The sequence below is a fragment of the Pygoscelis adeliae genome, unplaced genomic scaffold (genome assembly GCF_000699105.1).
Source record: "Pygoscelis adeliae isolate BGI_AS28 unplaced genomic scaffold, ASM69910v1 Scaffold167, whole genome shotgun sequence".
Lineage (NCBI taxonomy): Eukaryota > Metazoa > Chordata > Aves > Sphenisciformes > Spheniscidae > Pygoscelis > Pygoscelis adeliae.
In genome coordinates, this window is record NW_008825428.1 from 864,660 (window position 1) to 878,146 (window position 13,487).

General features: G+C 38.0%; 1 protein-coding gene across 1 annotated transcript in view; it reads right to left on the reverse strand.

Moving 5' to 3' along the window:
- Nucleotides 1-12,877, reverse strand: part of FAM149A (family with sequence similarity 149, member A) — a 15,846-nt gene extending 2,969 nt beyond the window's left edge. Inside the window, exons 1-12 of the mRNA XM_009330656.1 lie at nucleotides 12,831-12,877; nucleotides 11,701-11,833; nucleotides 10,068-10,210; nucleotides 7,797-7,922; nucleotides 7,465-7,641; nucleotides 5,430-5,620; nucleotides 3,866-4,020; nucleotides 2,576-2,679; nucleotides 2,124-2,351; nucleotides 1,691-1,811; nucleotides 772-900; nucleotides 284-362 (exon numbers count right to left, since the gene is read on the reverse strand). Coding sequence (XP_009328931.1) covers nucleotides 284-362; nucleotides 772-900; nucleotides 1,691-1,811; nucleotides 2,124-2,351; nucleotides 2,576-2,679; nucleotides 3,866-4,020; nucleotides 5,430-5,620; nucleotides 7,465-7,641; nucleotides 7,797-7,922; nucleotides 10,068-10,210; nucleotides 11,701-11,829 — 1,582 coding nt within the window. The 5' untranslated portion in view covers nucleotides 11,830-11,833; nucleotides 12,831-12,877. The remainder of the gene's footprint in view (nucleotides 1-283; nucleotides 363-771; nucleotides 901-1,690; nucleotides 1,812-2,123; nucleotides 2,352-2,575; nucleotides 2,680-3,865; nucleotides 4,021-5,429; nucleotides 5,621-7,464; nucleotides 7,642-7,796; nucleotides 7,923-10,067; nucleotides 10,211-11,700; nucleotides 11,834-12,830) is intronic.
- Between the last annotated feature and the right edge of the window lie 610 nt (nucleotides 12,878-13,487).

The following is a 13,487-nucleotide window of genomic DNA, read 5'->3' on the forward strand; positions in this document are numbered from 1 at the left end:
GGCCAGTTTGGGTCAGCTGTCCTGGCTGTGCCCCCTCCCAGCTTCTTGTGCACCTCCAGCCTTCTCAGTCAGTAGAGCATGGGAAGCTGAAAAGTCCTTGACTAGTGTAAGCACTGCTTAGCAACAACTAAAACATCGGTGTGTTATCAACATTATTCTCATCCTAAATCCAAAACACAGCACTGTACCAGCTCCTAGGAAGGAAATTAACTCTATCCCAGCCGAAACCAGGACATAGGTTTTGCTGGCATTTTGCCTTCCAAGTGATTCTTACTTTGCCTACCTATTAAAAATCCTTGACCTGTCCCTCTGTGGTTAGCAAAATCCATGGGAGTCAGTGATCTCTTCTGAGGTGTGTCTGTCTGTAAAAAGGAAAGACATACTATTAGCTAGTATGGTACGCTTATCTGCTGAAATGGTTTGATTACAGTTTTTACGATCTAGTCCAGCAGAGTAAGTCCTACCAAACTGCAAAGCTCCAAGCAGTACTAAAACTGCACACTTCCAGTGCATAGACAACCTTAAAGGAACTGTTTGATGCATTAGACTTGGGAAAAAAAAAAAAATCTCGTTCTCATACACTAGTTCTGCTTTTCAAGCTCCCACACCCTCCCAAAGCCTTTTAACGTCCTCTTCGCTACAGGTAGCAGGAATCCCTGTACACCAGAAATCAGGAGACACCCAGTAAATGAGACCTTCTGTAGACCAACAGTGGGCATGAACGGAAGCTTCTTCAGTTTTCCATGTCTCTATACTTACATTGTAACATACCCTGAATGTATGAGTTGTGTTGGGCCTTGAAAATTGATCAATAATAACAGTTCTTTCTCTGAGTGGCCGTTGCTCTGTACTGCCAGGCACTGCACTTGACACTCTGCTATAAGCATATCGTCCTTGATGCTGAGAGAATTAAAAAGAGCATTGAGAGAATGCAGCAATGGAATTGGTTAAAATAATAATTTTTCTGTTGCCATACAAAAAAACACAAGAGAAGAAGAAAAGAAAAATATGTTTTCACTAACCAAAAGCACCAATTTAACGTAACTTAAGGGTACTCGTGTCTTTCAAAGAGATTTGAGACTGTTCCCTAATATGAGTCTATAAACCCCAAAGGCTTATATTAATTAAAATAATAATAATAGACTTTACATGTGTCTCAATTCAAAATATTATTCAGAAGCAAAATAATATCAAAATGTCAATTTACTTTCATTGTGATTTATTACTTCCGTATCCTTCAAAAATAGGCCAGTATCAATAAGATTTATCTTTTTTTTCAGTCAGTATCCTTTCCTACTTCAGTCAGCATAATTTTCTACCTCCTATAACCCTAACATTAGTGAATAAAACACTGAAAAGAGCTATTTAAATCCAGATGCATATAAGTGCAAGGTTACCATCTGGTTGGTTGGTTGTTTTTCTCTTTTTTTTTTTTAAAAAGAAAAAACAGATTTTTCTGTTTTCAGAAGAAAGTCTTACCATTATGATCTGTTTGTGACCTGAGGTTTTAAACTGGCTTCTCTTGCATGCTAATGGTACCCCAATGTAGCACACAATAGCGTGTTAAGACCATGTATTAAATACGAACCAACACGAACTGTAAAATTGCTCATTTCAACCAGTGACACAGACCAACTTACTTCCAAATAGCTTGAAGTTCTTCACCAGTACAAAAATGAACACAACTTACAGAGCTCTGTTGCAATCGAGGTACTGCAAGATACCGTTCAACAGCCTCTGAGTTTATTGGTGGTAACTTGTTCCGGGTTGTAGGTGCACGAGCAGAAGATAAACGATCCGAGCTGGCACCCCTACAGAATTTTAAGGGTTCCTCTTTTAGGAAAAATCATATTAGAGACTTCTTCACTGAAGTAATATGAAATTATTGAGCAGTACATTTCTCTATAGAGCTCAGCTACAGAAAGTAACAGCACCTAATATAGCAACAAAAAAATAAACGCCTCTCTCCAAAAAAACACGGTTCTGCTTGCTTTCTTTTTCTCTCTGAATTCTAGAATCAATAATGAATCTCAGGTTAGTTCTCAAGTATTTTGCAAAATCCTTCACTGGTGAAATTTCAGTAAAGTTCTGAGGAAAGCAAAGAATAAAATGAAAAAACTCACAATTTAGTCCCCCTAAGGATTTCATCATTGTACATATTAGGAGCTTTTGAGGAGAGTTGGTCAGAAGTGAGAGAAGGTAACCTACGATGGCTTGGTAGCTTCCTAGAAGATGCCAGCAGTACCCGAGATGATGAGAGAACACTGTTATCAGCAATTCTCCCCAACCTAGCGTGCACTGAATTTGGAGCACTGGAGCCAATGCTATGCTGTTTGTCTTCTTGCTCGTTCCTAGGGAAAAAGGAAGGAGAACAAGATAGGGAATAAGGATGAAGAAAAAAAAAAGTAAAAGGATTTCTTAACAGAGTATCATTGTAACCTCTACAAATCATTGTCACATCAGTGATACACACAAAGGAGATGACTGCCTTCTTACTGCCTTTTTATAATTGTGAAACATCTTTTACATAATATGCATTATGCCGCACTTTGAAAACGTCAATACAAACACATACTGTATTTTTTCTACTGTGGCAGCATGCCTCTGTTGGAGTGGTTTTGCTTGAATTGTCATCACACCATTCAAATCACTACAGAAGTTGCTGGAGAAACGGTGAACCTAGTAAAAGCAACAAATATGCATTAACCTTTACTTTTTCTGAAGTAAGGCCTCAGAAAGCTCGTTGTTAGGAGAGATTTTACTTGTTTCTTAGAAAAGTTTCTGTTAAGATGGTTCAGTAGAATTCTCAGTAGTAGCTGAGGCAAATATGTTGTTTTGCTTATTTTAAACAGTCTTACAAACAGAACTTGGGTAATTTAGTTACTGAATTGCAACTCAATTTGCAATACAAATTTCAGTTGAAGCCGGAGTTCGATTCTCCACAGTTTCCATTTTCCCTCAGCACAGTCCAGCCCAGGGCACAGATCCTGAGCATTACTTATCTAAGCATTTTACTTCTTCTGGCTGCTGGGACCACAACAGAACCAAGTGTGCCAGCAGGAAGCACCAAGACTGCTGTGCTCTCTCTTCTGTGTTTCTTATCTCTCTACCTTGCAAGCATGGAAAAAGAGCAGACAAAATAGAATGAAGTTGCTTGAACTGAATAGAGAGAGACAGGGTGGGGGGAACAGAAGCAGTGGCCGGAAAAGAAAAAATGTGCAAAACAGGACCCAGGGGACAGAGGGAGGAGGCAGCAAGTGGGACAAAAAAGGGCATTTTATCAATGGAAACACAAGCTTCCACAAAGACAGGTAAGGCCTAGTGCCAGCGTGCTGGTGGACATACAGCAGAGTCCCCTTTTACAAGAGGCAAAAGAAATGAAAAGGAATGAGAGTCTGAAACTCACAGGGTTGCAAGTAAAGCACTTTAAGTTGCAACTTCACATTCCTGAAGTCCTGGGAAGAGCCTCATTTGTTTTCTTAATTCTACCAAGAGGAAATGACTGGACCACAATAAAAGCAGAATTATTTTCTAAGGACGGAATACAGTCTAACAACTGTTGGCTTTTGTAAGCCAACTTCAGCAATATCTTAGCAGTAAACGGCGCCTTTAAGAACCACCAAAGAAGAACAAGTGATAGTAAACAAGAAATGCACATTAAATGAACCTTCATTTTAAATGAGATTACTTATTTTAAGTATATCTAATTGTGTTTGTTTTTTTTAAAGAAAAAAAGAAAAAAGAAAAAAAAAGAAAAAAGAAAAAAAAAGAAAAAAAGAAAAAAAAGGCCTTTTCTAGCTTCAACCAGGACTCTGTCCAAAGTTAGCAGAAAAAAGAACACCATTTGACAGAAAGTTATTTTTACCTGCGAGGAAACAAAATGAGACCCAAAAGATACACTTCGTGCTTCAGAGCCTCTGGAAAGCAGAACGCCCCCAGCATCTGCTGGAATACGAACAACTGGCAAATGTGGCAGTTTTGCTGTAACAGCTTTCAGTTTTTCCACTTGTTTGTCACCTTCTGCAACAGCAGCAAAAAAAAGTACAGGAAATAACTTGCTTTTTGTACATTTACAAGCCATCATTTGTTGAGATTCAAACAATATTACACTGCACAGTAAAGACTTTCGTATAGTTTTAAGTTTACATGCTATTTAAAATCTACCATAAATTATGTTTTTCTGAAAGCATTTCCCATTTGTTTACGCTTTCTCTGACATTGACAAATAAGTTGGTCTATACAAGTAGACCAACTTGGAGGGGGTTTTTGTTTAAGAAAATACTGCTAAGACTCTTGGAATGTTATTCAAAATTTCCCAAAGATTTTTTTTTAAAGCAGAAGAAAATAGATTAAAAGAAAAATAAAAAGTCTATTATCTTATCCTTGTCTGACAGCAGCTACACGCTGCTTCATTCTGGGTATACACCACCATCTTATTTCTATTATAAACCCAAATTCTTTTACATTCCTACTCAAAATACTTCGGTTAGCTACCTATTTGTCATATGATGATGCCCTTCACAAAGATAAAAGAGCACGCCTATCACAAAACTGCTAAGCTATCTTCCCTAAACTATAATATTGAGCTAAACAATCCACCTGTGCTGTAAAAAGCCCTTTTATATTTCAGTAACACCTGAAATGTTAAGTTCTGATGCTGCAAGTATTCTGAGAAATTCTGCCGTTTCTTACTTTGCTGTAGACTTATATTTGAGGTTGAGTGTACCTTACATTTGAGGTGATTTCCAAAACCCACCCCCAGGTATTATTCTGTTACTGTCCTTTTAAAAAACACTAAAAGAAGAACAGAAATTTCCCTCAGCCTCCAAAGACAACATATGCACACTAAATAGAATTTCACTTCTAGTTAATTTTCCTAGCTTTTGCTTTTCCTCACTACAGTCTGTTAGAATACAAAAACATAAAATAAAATAAAATTGCATGCATCGCCATTTCTTCATCCTATATTAAACTCATGGACTCCTGCACTGTCAGCAAGGCTGTCTATCTCCTTTAACAATCTGACTACCTAAGGGTTCTTTGTATTAACAAAGCTCAAACAATGAGGACTAGGAGACTTTGATTCCTAGGTTCCAGATTCAGATCACATCATCAGTGATCCAGAGATTCCTTTTTTCCTTCGGGTTTTTTTGGGGTTTCTTTTGTTGGTTTCTTTTTTTTTTTTTAATTACACCTCTCATCCAACCGCCCCCTGAAAAATAGTAGGAATGTTTATATTTTAGATCTGGGGGGGTTGTACGCACGCATGCGCGTGGCGAGGCATTACATAACTTATAATGCTGTACTACCACCATGGCTATCTTAAAATAACCAGACTTCCCAAGCTTTAAGGGGGGGGGCAAAAAAAAAAAAAAAATCACTTTCCTGAGTTAGATTCAATAAATACCATATCTAAAAATACCACATACCTGTTATACTAGTTTCCCAATTTTTTTTAATCAGTTCCTCCAATATTCCAATTACATTGTTCCAGATACGATCAAATACTTCAGAAACCACGGCATCTTTGATACAGGCATTGGGAGAAACAGGGGGAATGCCACGCTTACTCCTCTTCTCAGCAAGACGCATTTTCTTTTGTTCCCAACTCTCATCATCACTAATAAAGGAAGAAAATTTAAATGAATTCCCATGGGTTTTGACTTTCTTTTCCCCTTCTAATATACCAATAGAAACATACATATGGAAGCAAGTCAGATGTAGATCACAAAAAAAATTCAGATTCAAACGCACAGAGTACCTATGGGAACAGAACCTATCAAACACATACAATGATTTCTTTTTCTTTTGCTTGCAGGTAAAAAATTAAAAAATCCAGTCAGGGCATTACAACAGAAAGATCTGCAGCTCTGCAAGGAACAGCTTTATATGTGGCACTTAAGTCATTTGAGACTAAATTCTATGCTTTTTACCATAACATAAGGGAGCTATTGTCTGTTGCATTTGGCAGGAGGACTATCACATAGAACATTTCTTTTATATCACGTCCTGTGTACCTGCACACATCTGCAACACTTCACCACTAATCAAAGACAAACAACTTAAAAGATTTCTGCAGCCTGACAAGAATAACAGAGCCCATAGCCTTATGCTCACCTCCTTCCCTTCCACTACTGTGTGGACAGTTACTTTTTTATTTAGTTTTTTTTCCCCTCCCTCCCTTCCTACCTAGGGAAGCACAGTGTAGCAACATTTCCTAACTTGGTCTTCTAATACACTTCTTAGGAAGAAAGTTTTAACCTTTTTTTTTTAATGCCATAGTATTTCCTTCTAAGGAAATGCAATTTCTTTGAGATTTCAAGGATGATCCCAAATTCATTCTGATTTCTACTATCTCCCTTTCTCTTCTCAGTCACTTCTTTTACTTCTTCCTCAAACGGGATGGCAAACTTCTTAACTATAACTAAGACTTGGCTGAATGGTCCAACTCTCAAAATGACCAAGCTATTTTCGTATCAGGCTTTGTAACTCCTAATATTTTAGTTATGGAGAATAAGGTATTTCAGAATCGAATCCTGGGAAGGAAACAAGAAACAACATATCAAGGAGGCACAAAGGACAGCACGTTCAGTCAAGTCCTTCTCCCAAATTAAGTTTGCTTACTTAGCAAAACAAAGTGATACTTCACTCCTAAAAGGATTCTTAATCCTAAATCCTTTCCAAAACGGTAGGCACTCAGGCCCTCTCTTTCAAAAACAGGACTGAAAGGGTCTACCTGGGTCTCAGTCTGATTTCTCAGTTTTTCAGAACAACCATGTCTTTCTCCTGTAAACGCATCAAGCTTTAGCACAAAAAGTTATGCTTTGCGCCCTACTAGTCCTACAAGACTTTCCCCCTCATAGAGGCCTTTTAGAAAACAGCATGTTATGGTCTTTATTCTACCCAGTAGCCTAGTTGCTGGAACGCTCAACTGGGCCACAGGAAACCTAAGCTGCATTGTCAAGAAGACAGTTGCATTACTCCTGTCACTCACATGAGTGCTCTAAATGCAGGTTGTATCCTGCACCTCTCCTCTCAAAGCTGTTATACACTGCACAAAAAGAATTTAAGATTCATTAGGGCAGACAATGAGAGCACGTACAGTGTAATGACCCTAAACAACATGGTGGTCAAGGCACTCACCTGGGAGGTAGGGATTCCTTCATTCCACTCCCTGTCTTAAAATTAAATATTCATTCTATCGAATCTTCACACACAAAACACCTCAAAGCAACTAGTGGTTAAGATACATTCCTCTGACACGGGAGATGTGAGTTTTGAACCACTAGAAAGACAATATACCTAATCTTCCACATGCCCAGTGAGTGCTCTGACCACTGTGCTACTGAATACAGAGACAGAAGGAACTGTATTTTACAGAAGAGAAACACAGTTTATGAGCCCTGACTGGGCTCACTGATAATTTTTCATTATTTTCTTCAAAAATACATATATCTTATTTACAGCTCCTTGTTGTCAAAGGCAAGATATTCTTCTATTTTTCCATCCACATCATAGATTTCTTCTTCCAGGAATGAATACATGGATGAGGCAGAGGCAGAAATCCTAGTGGACCTTGAATCTAGTGATTTATGTACTGGAGATGCTGTTGGGATCAGTTTAGAGCCAGAAATGAAGAGCCTGAAAAAATATCAACAAAATGAGAATTAAATATTCAAAGAAAGAAGAAAGGGCATATTTAATTATACTGAAATGTTTCAGTAACACAAAAGTAATATTTGTACATATTTCTGAAAAGGGAAGACCAAAACGAAAACTTAAAAAAATTAACCTACTCTTTTATATTACTAGTACATTCACGGAGGCCAGGTAAACACTTAGTATCCACAGAGGTATCACTTCTGCTCTGAAAATGCTGAAAGCCTTCATCCTTTGGCAATAGGAGCTGCTTTCCTAGAACCCTGAATAAAATGGAGAGAATGAGTGACATCTTAGATGGAAATCCACTCCATATGCAAATACCAAGAATACAAATACCTGCAAACAGTAGGCAATGTGAAAGCACACCTTACATTTGCTTTGGAAAAGCAATTTATGGAGATGCAAGGGCCTTGTGTAATACATTAACATTGCCTAGTATTTAAGTCATTAAAGTTAAGGTGATTTACACAAGATGACATTCTAGCTTATAATTTTTAAGAGCACATAGTCAAACTTGTTAGATTGTTCTAAAGGCTGATAAAGTAAACACACTTCCTTTCTTATCAAAAATCCGTAAGAAATGTTTAAAAACGGGTGCAGAAGACAAATAACATCTGCTATGATTTCACTTATCCAACTCCAGTATCCATCAATGTGAGCAGAAGTCCTAATCCAAACTGTTTACATGGATAATTAAGACTAGAATTCACTTTCAGAAAATGCACAAAACTGCTTACTGAACTGTGTTTCACCGGAATTCACAAGGCATCTCAAAAGAATTTGCCAGTCGCAACCGTAGTGCAAGAAGCAATGTTCAGACTCACCTGAACACATTTTCTTGAGACTACCTTTCACAAAACAGCATTTTATGCCACGTGAAGCTCTAAGCAATAGCCTTTTTTACTTTTTATTTTGTAAGCCAGGAACAAAAAGCTTTCTCTTTAAATAGATCTCATGTTTCTCTTGTTAATGACAGTTCTCAAGTATATGTATTCCCACATGCTGAGCTAAGCATTCATATATTGACACAGCTGTCTTACAAATTGAAAAAAAGGACAGCCAGCGAGCTCTTTGAAGCACAACTCTCAGAAACAAATCTGGCATCCCAGAAGCTATTCTTCTGAGTAACTAGTCAACGCAAATTGAGTTTTAAGATTTAAGCTTAATAATGAAATAACTTTTTTTTTTTCTTTTTAAACCACAGGATGTACCACATATCCCTTAGTACCAAATGACACAGAGCTCCCAGATTTCTTCAGTTCGCTTTCAACCTCCTGGACGTGGTTGGTATTGCCAGCATTAGCTCTGAATCAGAAGTACAGGGAATCACTTACTTAAAAAAATTCCACCTAGTGAAAATACTCTGAAAATATAGGGAAATTACTTAATATTTTGAATTAATTACACAGCACAAAAACCCGTCTCCCTTTTATGCATGTTCTATTAATTTTTACAGTATCTAAAAAAAGGCAAGGCATGCCTTAATGCTAGTGAAATTTGTCTGTTTTAACAATCCTCTCTTGTTCCTGACAAAGCGTGACAAACTTTGTTAGTTGATTTTAGTTTACATTTACTAGTAACAAGCCTCTGTAAATTATCTAAAAGCATTGAAAGCATACCACAGTTATTGACAGTGTTCTTTTTAATGGTGTTAACAAACTATTGACTAGAAGACAGACACATGCAGGTCTATGTGTAGAATAGCTTAGAGCCATGACATCTCACTAAGAATGACATGCCATCGTTCATGAAGGCAGGACAGTACAACGCAGCGCAACACCGACTTCTGTCCCCTGTGTTATAGGAAGCAGTCATCAGGCTGTCTAGACATTTTGCACATCTATGCAAAACAATTCTCATTAACCATGTATGCATCCTCACATCTGTTCAACTAGTTATTGTCGGGTTAATATCACACATTGTTTTACATTGATTTATATAGCCTAGGAAGACATTATGGCTGTGCAGTGTATGTGAAGCATGTGGTCGCCTGCATTTTTCATTTCTTTTTAGAAGTATCAGTAACAGAATTAACACTGAATTTCTTGGAATTTCACAGTATGCTTTCACTTACAGTAAAAAAAAAATATTTCTTTACAAGATGTATTCTTTATTTAGAAAAGGTCATTATGAAAATGATGCATTATTATTTTCGTATTACATCCGGCTAAAATATCTTTTGTCTGCAATCATTGTATTAAGCAAAATAAAGAGCATTAGCTGCTAGTGCACCACCACCCAGACTTACTGCATAACTATGGCACAGCTCAGTCCCCAAGATCTAGATTTGAATGCAAAGCTGTTACTGATGCCATACATCAAGAGCAATTCATACAAGGGTACCCCAAAAATTCAAATTAGAGTGATAACTCATTAAAACAAGTACCAGCAAGAAATTTCCTTACCTTAGATGAGGAAATCGTTCAACCCAGTCTGCACATTCTGCCTGCAGGCTCTGAGTTTGGGAGGTGACTTTTCCTTCAAACAGCATTTCATCAATCTCCCAAAATAACTGATGCACTCTCTGTGTGTTGGCTTTATCAAATTCCTATATATTATAAAATTAATAGTTGTTAGCAAATATGTGTACATATTCATATTAAAAACCCCACAATATTTAAAGAACAGGACAACTTGGACAGATTTGGCTGAGCATCTCAGAATGAATCTTCAGAGTACCTACTTTGGAGACACAATTTATATGCTGCTGTGCAAAAAAAAACCCCAGGTAGCTGGCCTGAGCAAGGTGATTTAGAGCAAAAAGGACCTAGCTGTCCAGGATTAGCCAACAGAAAACATCAGTTATAAGGTGTCTGGACTCCTGGCTCCCTCCCTGCTCCAACATGGAGTGAAGCATGCACATTGCACCTCTGCGACCCACAGCACCAAAGCTCCCTGCTCTTTTGAGCAGTGCTTTTCCTTTCTGAGTAAAATGGCTAAGAGGGCCAAGAGGGGGCACCTTCCTTCTGCATGACACAGTCCGGTGGTTAGGAAGCAACCCTCAGCGTGAGAAGTGGTCTTCCACACCTCTTCACTGAAGCTACAACACAGTGCAACCAGAAATGGGCGAGTGCAAGGGCATATGAAGGTAGCAGGGAAGAGCCTGACTTTATCCAGTGGCATGGAAACGAGCATTTAGCTGAGGGTTCCTCAGCTGGGACACTGTTCATAATGATATTTGGCCACTTACATTAGACACTTTGAAACACAGAAAAAAGTGATAATACTCAGGGCCCAAATCACATCTGTTCACTTCCAGCTGAGTGCTCCAACCACTTCAGGCTACAGAATGGATCACACCGAAAAGGAATGGGAAAATAACTCTCACTCAGGTTATTGTATGATCCAGGGTCAGGCTTCCTCCTGGAGGGCTGGAAGCGACAGATGGGGTCAGTACCCTAAAGGTTAGGATATTATGCAAAAGGTATGGCAGAACTACCACTACCAGCCATGGATGGCTTTTTTAAATGAAAGTGGCAGTGACTGCGATGCTTTTGGATTTATGCAACGCTGCCAGCCTGCACCAGGCATGCCTCGGAGGTCAGTCTCCCTAACAGGCTTAACCTCGCTCTGCATCATCTACGAAACAGAACTGAGCTTAGGTAAGAGCTAAATATTTACTCAGGCTGGGACATTTATATGCATGCTCATGAATGTACTTTGACTCAAAACATTGAGAATAGTTCAATTTAGACACTGCCTGCATTATGCAGTCTTTGCAAACACATATTTTATTACTCTCTTAGACTCAGAAACCTAAGCCTACCTTCTTTGGTAAAACAGGTTTGTTTTCCCCAAAATGTCATAATTTCATGTTTTTATTCCATTTTTCTTTGTTACACATCAGCTGCACTGATATCAACTTGCAAACAGAACTATTTTTTAAATATTCAATTAATATACTTAATCATTAGGCTATAATGAATGAAAGTGGTTAAGTTCTCCTACAGGACATGTGCTGCATGTCCATTTTCTGTAAAAATTCATCTATTCTACAATATTTAGATAAAGTATACTGTAAAAGTTTCTGTGACATACATCATCCCTCCAGGAGTAAACTGAACTTCTTTCAGTAGACAAACCAGTAGTATAGCTGTTTATTCCAGACCAAGAATTATTCAACTCTGTGGGTGTTGTAGGACCACTAGATGAAAGCGACGAAAGCATTTCACTGTGGAAAGAAGACAAATTAAAATGAAGAACACAATGGTTTTCTGTATAAACATTTTAAAAATAACGCAACTGATCACATAAATGGACAGTGATACATATTCCTGTCAGGTGCAAGATTTTCAGGACATGCTGTTAGAGTCGATGTGAAGAGTTGCAAGTGTATGTTTTTAAGTAGAGTGCAATGAGTACATGCTCCTATTTGTACCATTTACTGCCTTAAAGGCAATTCCTTCTACAGCATTACACTTCTATATATCATTGCAACTGTAAGGGCACTCTAGAATATATCCACATATATATACACACACACCCCCCCAAGCATTTCCACCTCTAACAATTATTTTGATTTCTCCAGTTCAGCTAATGGGCACATCAAAACTATACATTAAAAGGTAACATAAGCCTTCTTTAACTCTTTTAGAAGCTACCACAGGAAAATTCTGCAAAACTGAGCATAACATCTCTACAAATGTTTCAAATAGCATTGAGTTACACATCTGTACACAACGTCTTTTAGGCTGTTAGACCTGGTGCACTTTAAACCTTGAGGTCTGGGATTCCAGCTCTCAGAAAGCTCTAGCCCAGCCAGCCGCCATCACCCTGGGATGCAGTGAAAGCAAGGGAAGTCAGATATGCAGGCCAGGCAAATCCTAACCAGTGCCAACTGGAATGAAACTTCTTGAAAGTTAACTGACCTGCAACATCGGTGAGCATTATCTGCGTTTAACCATGAAGCCTGACTTCCCTTCTAGGCTTAATCGGTGCCCTTCACTATGCTCTAAAAATATGCAAATCCATAACACAACTCAGGAGTAAAGTTCAAACACTCTAAACAACGGCTTAGGTCAATTTATATCCTGCATTATATACTGCAAATAGTAGTCATCCATGAGAATGACCAGAAGCATGACTAGTGAAAATGAATACCAATCTTGAAATATCTATTTAAGCCAAGACTCCGTTAATGAAGTACTATTTCAGAAGTGAATGCATACCAAGTATAATTGTCGATGGCTTCCTGCACATTTCTCTCAAAAACTGCTGGAAGAGACTCTCCGCTTTTTCCAGAAAGACACCTATTTGTGGAACCTCTGGACAGTCCCTTCCTATAAACACAGAAACACACCATTCCATAATATTAAATAAGGTTAACTCGCACGTCCACTGGAGAAAAAAAAAAAAAACAGACAGATGACAAGTCTGTTGAATTTTTCAATCTTATCCATCAACAAAAACATTTGCTTGAAACAAACTACCTTTTTTTAAAATAGTTTTTATTTACTTTACACAAGTATTTTTCAGAAAAATGTACATTTAATTTGAGGCTTATTTTACTCCACAGGCATCCTCCTTCAATTTTGCACTTTAAAATTTGCACGAAGCACACACAAACGCAGCAGCCCCTCACTATTGCAGGAACAGAGCAAAGGCACAAACCAGTAATTGTCCATACAATAGTTATTTAGCTATGTGTTTCTGTTCAATCATTAACATAGAGTTCATTTACTTAGATGTGTTTCTGCATAAAAAGAAGTTACAGATATGGTGCCAAGCAAACAGTGGTCTTTACTAAAACTGTGAACAGTGGTCTTTCCTAAAACTATGAATTCTCAACTTGGCTGTTTTAAGTAAACCGAGATATTAGTACATCG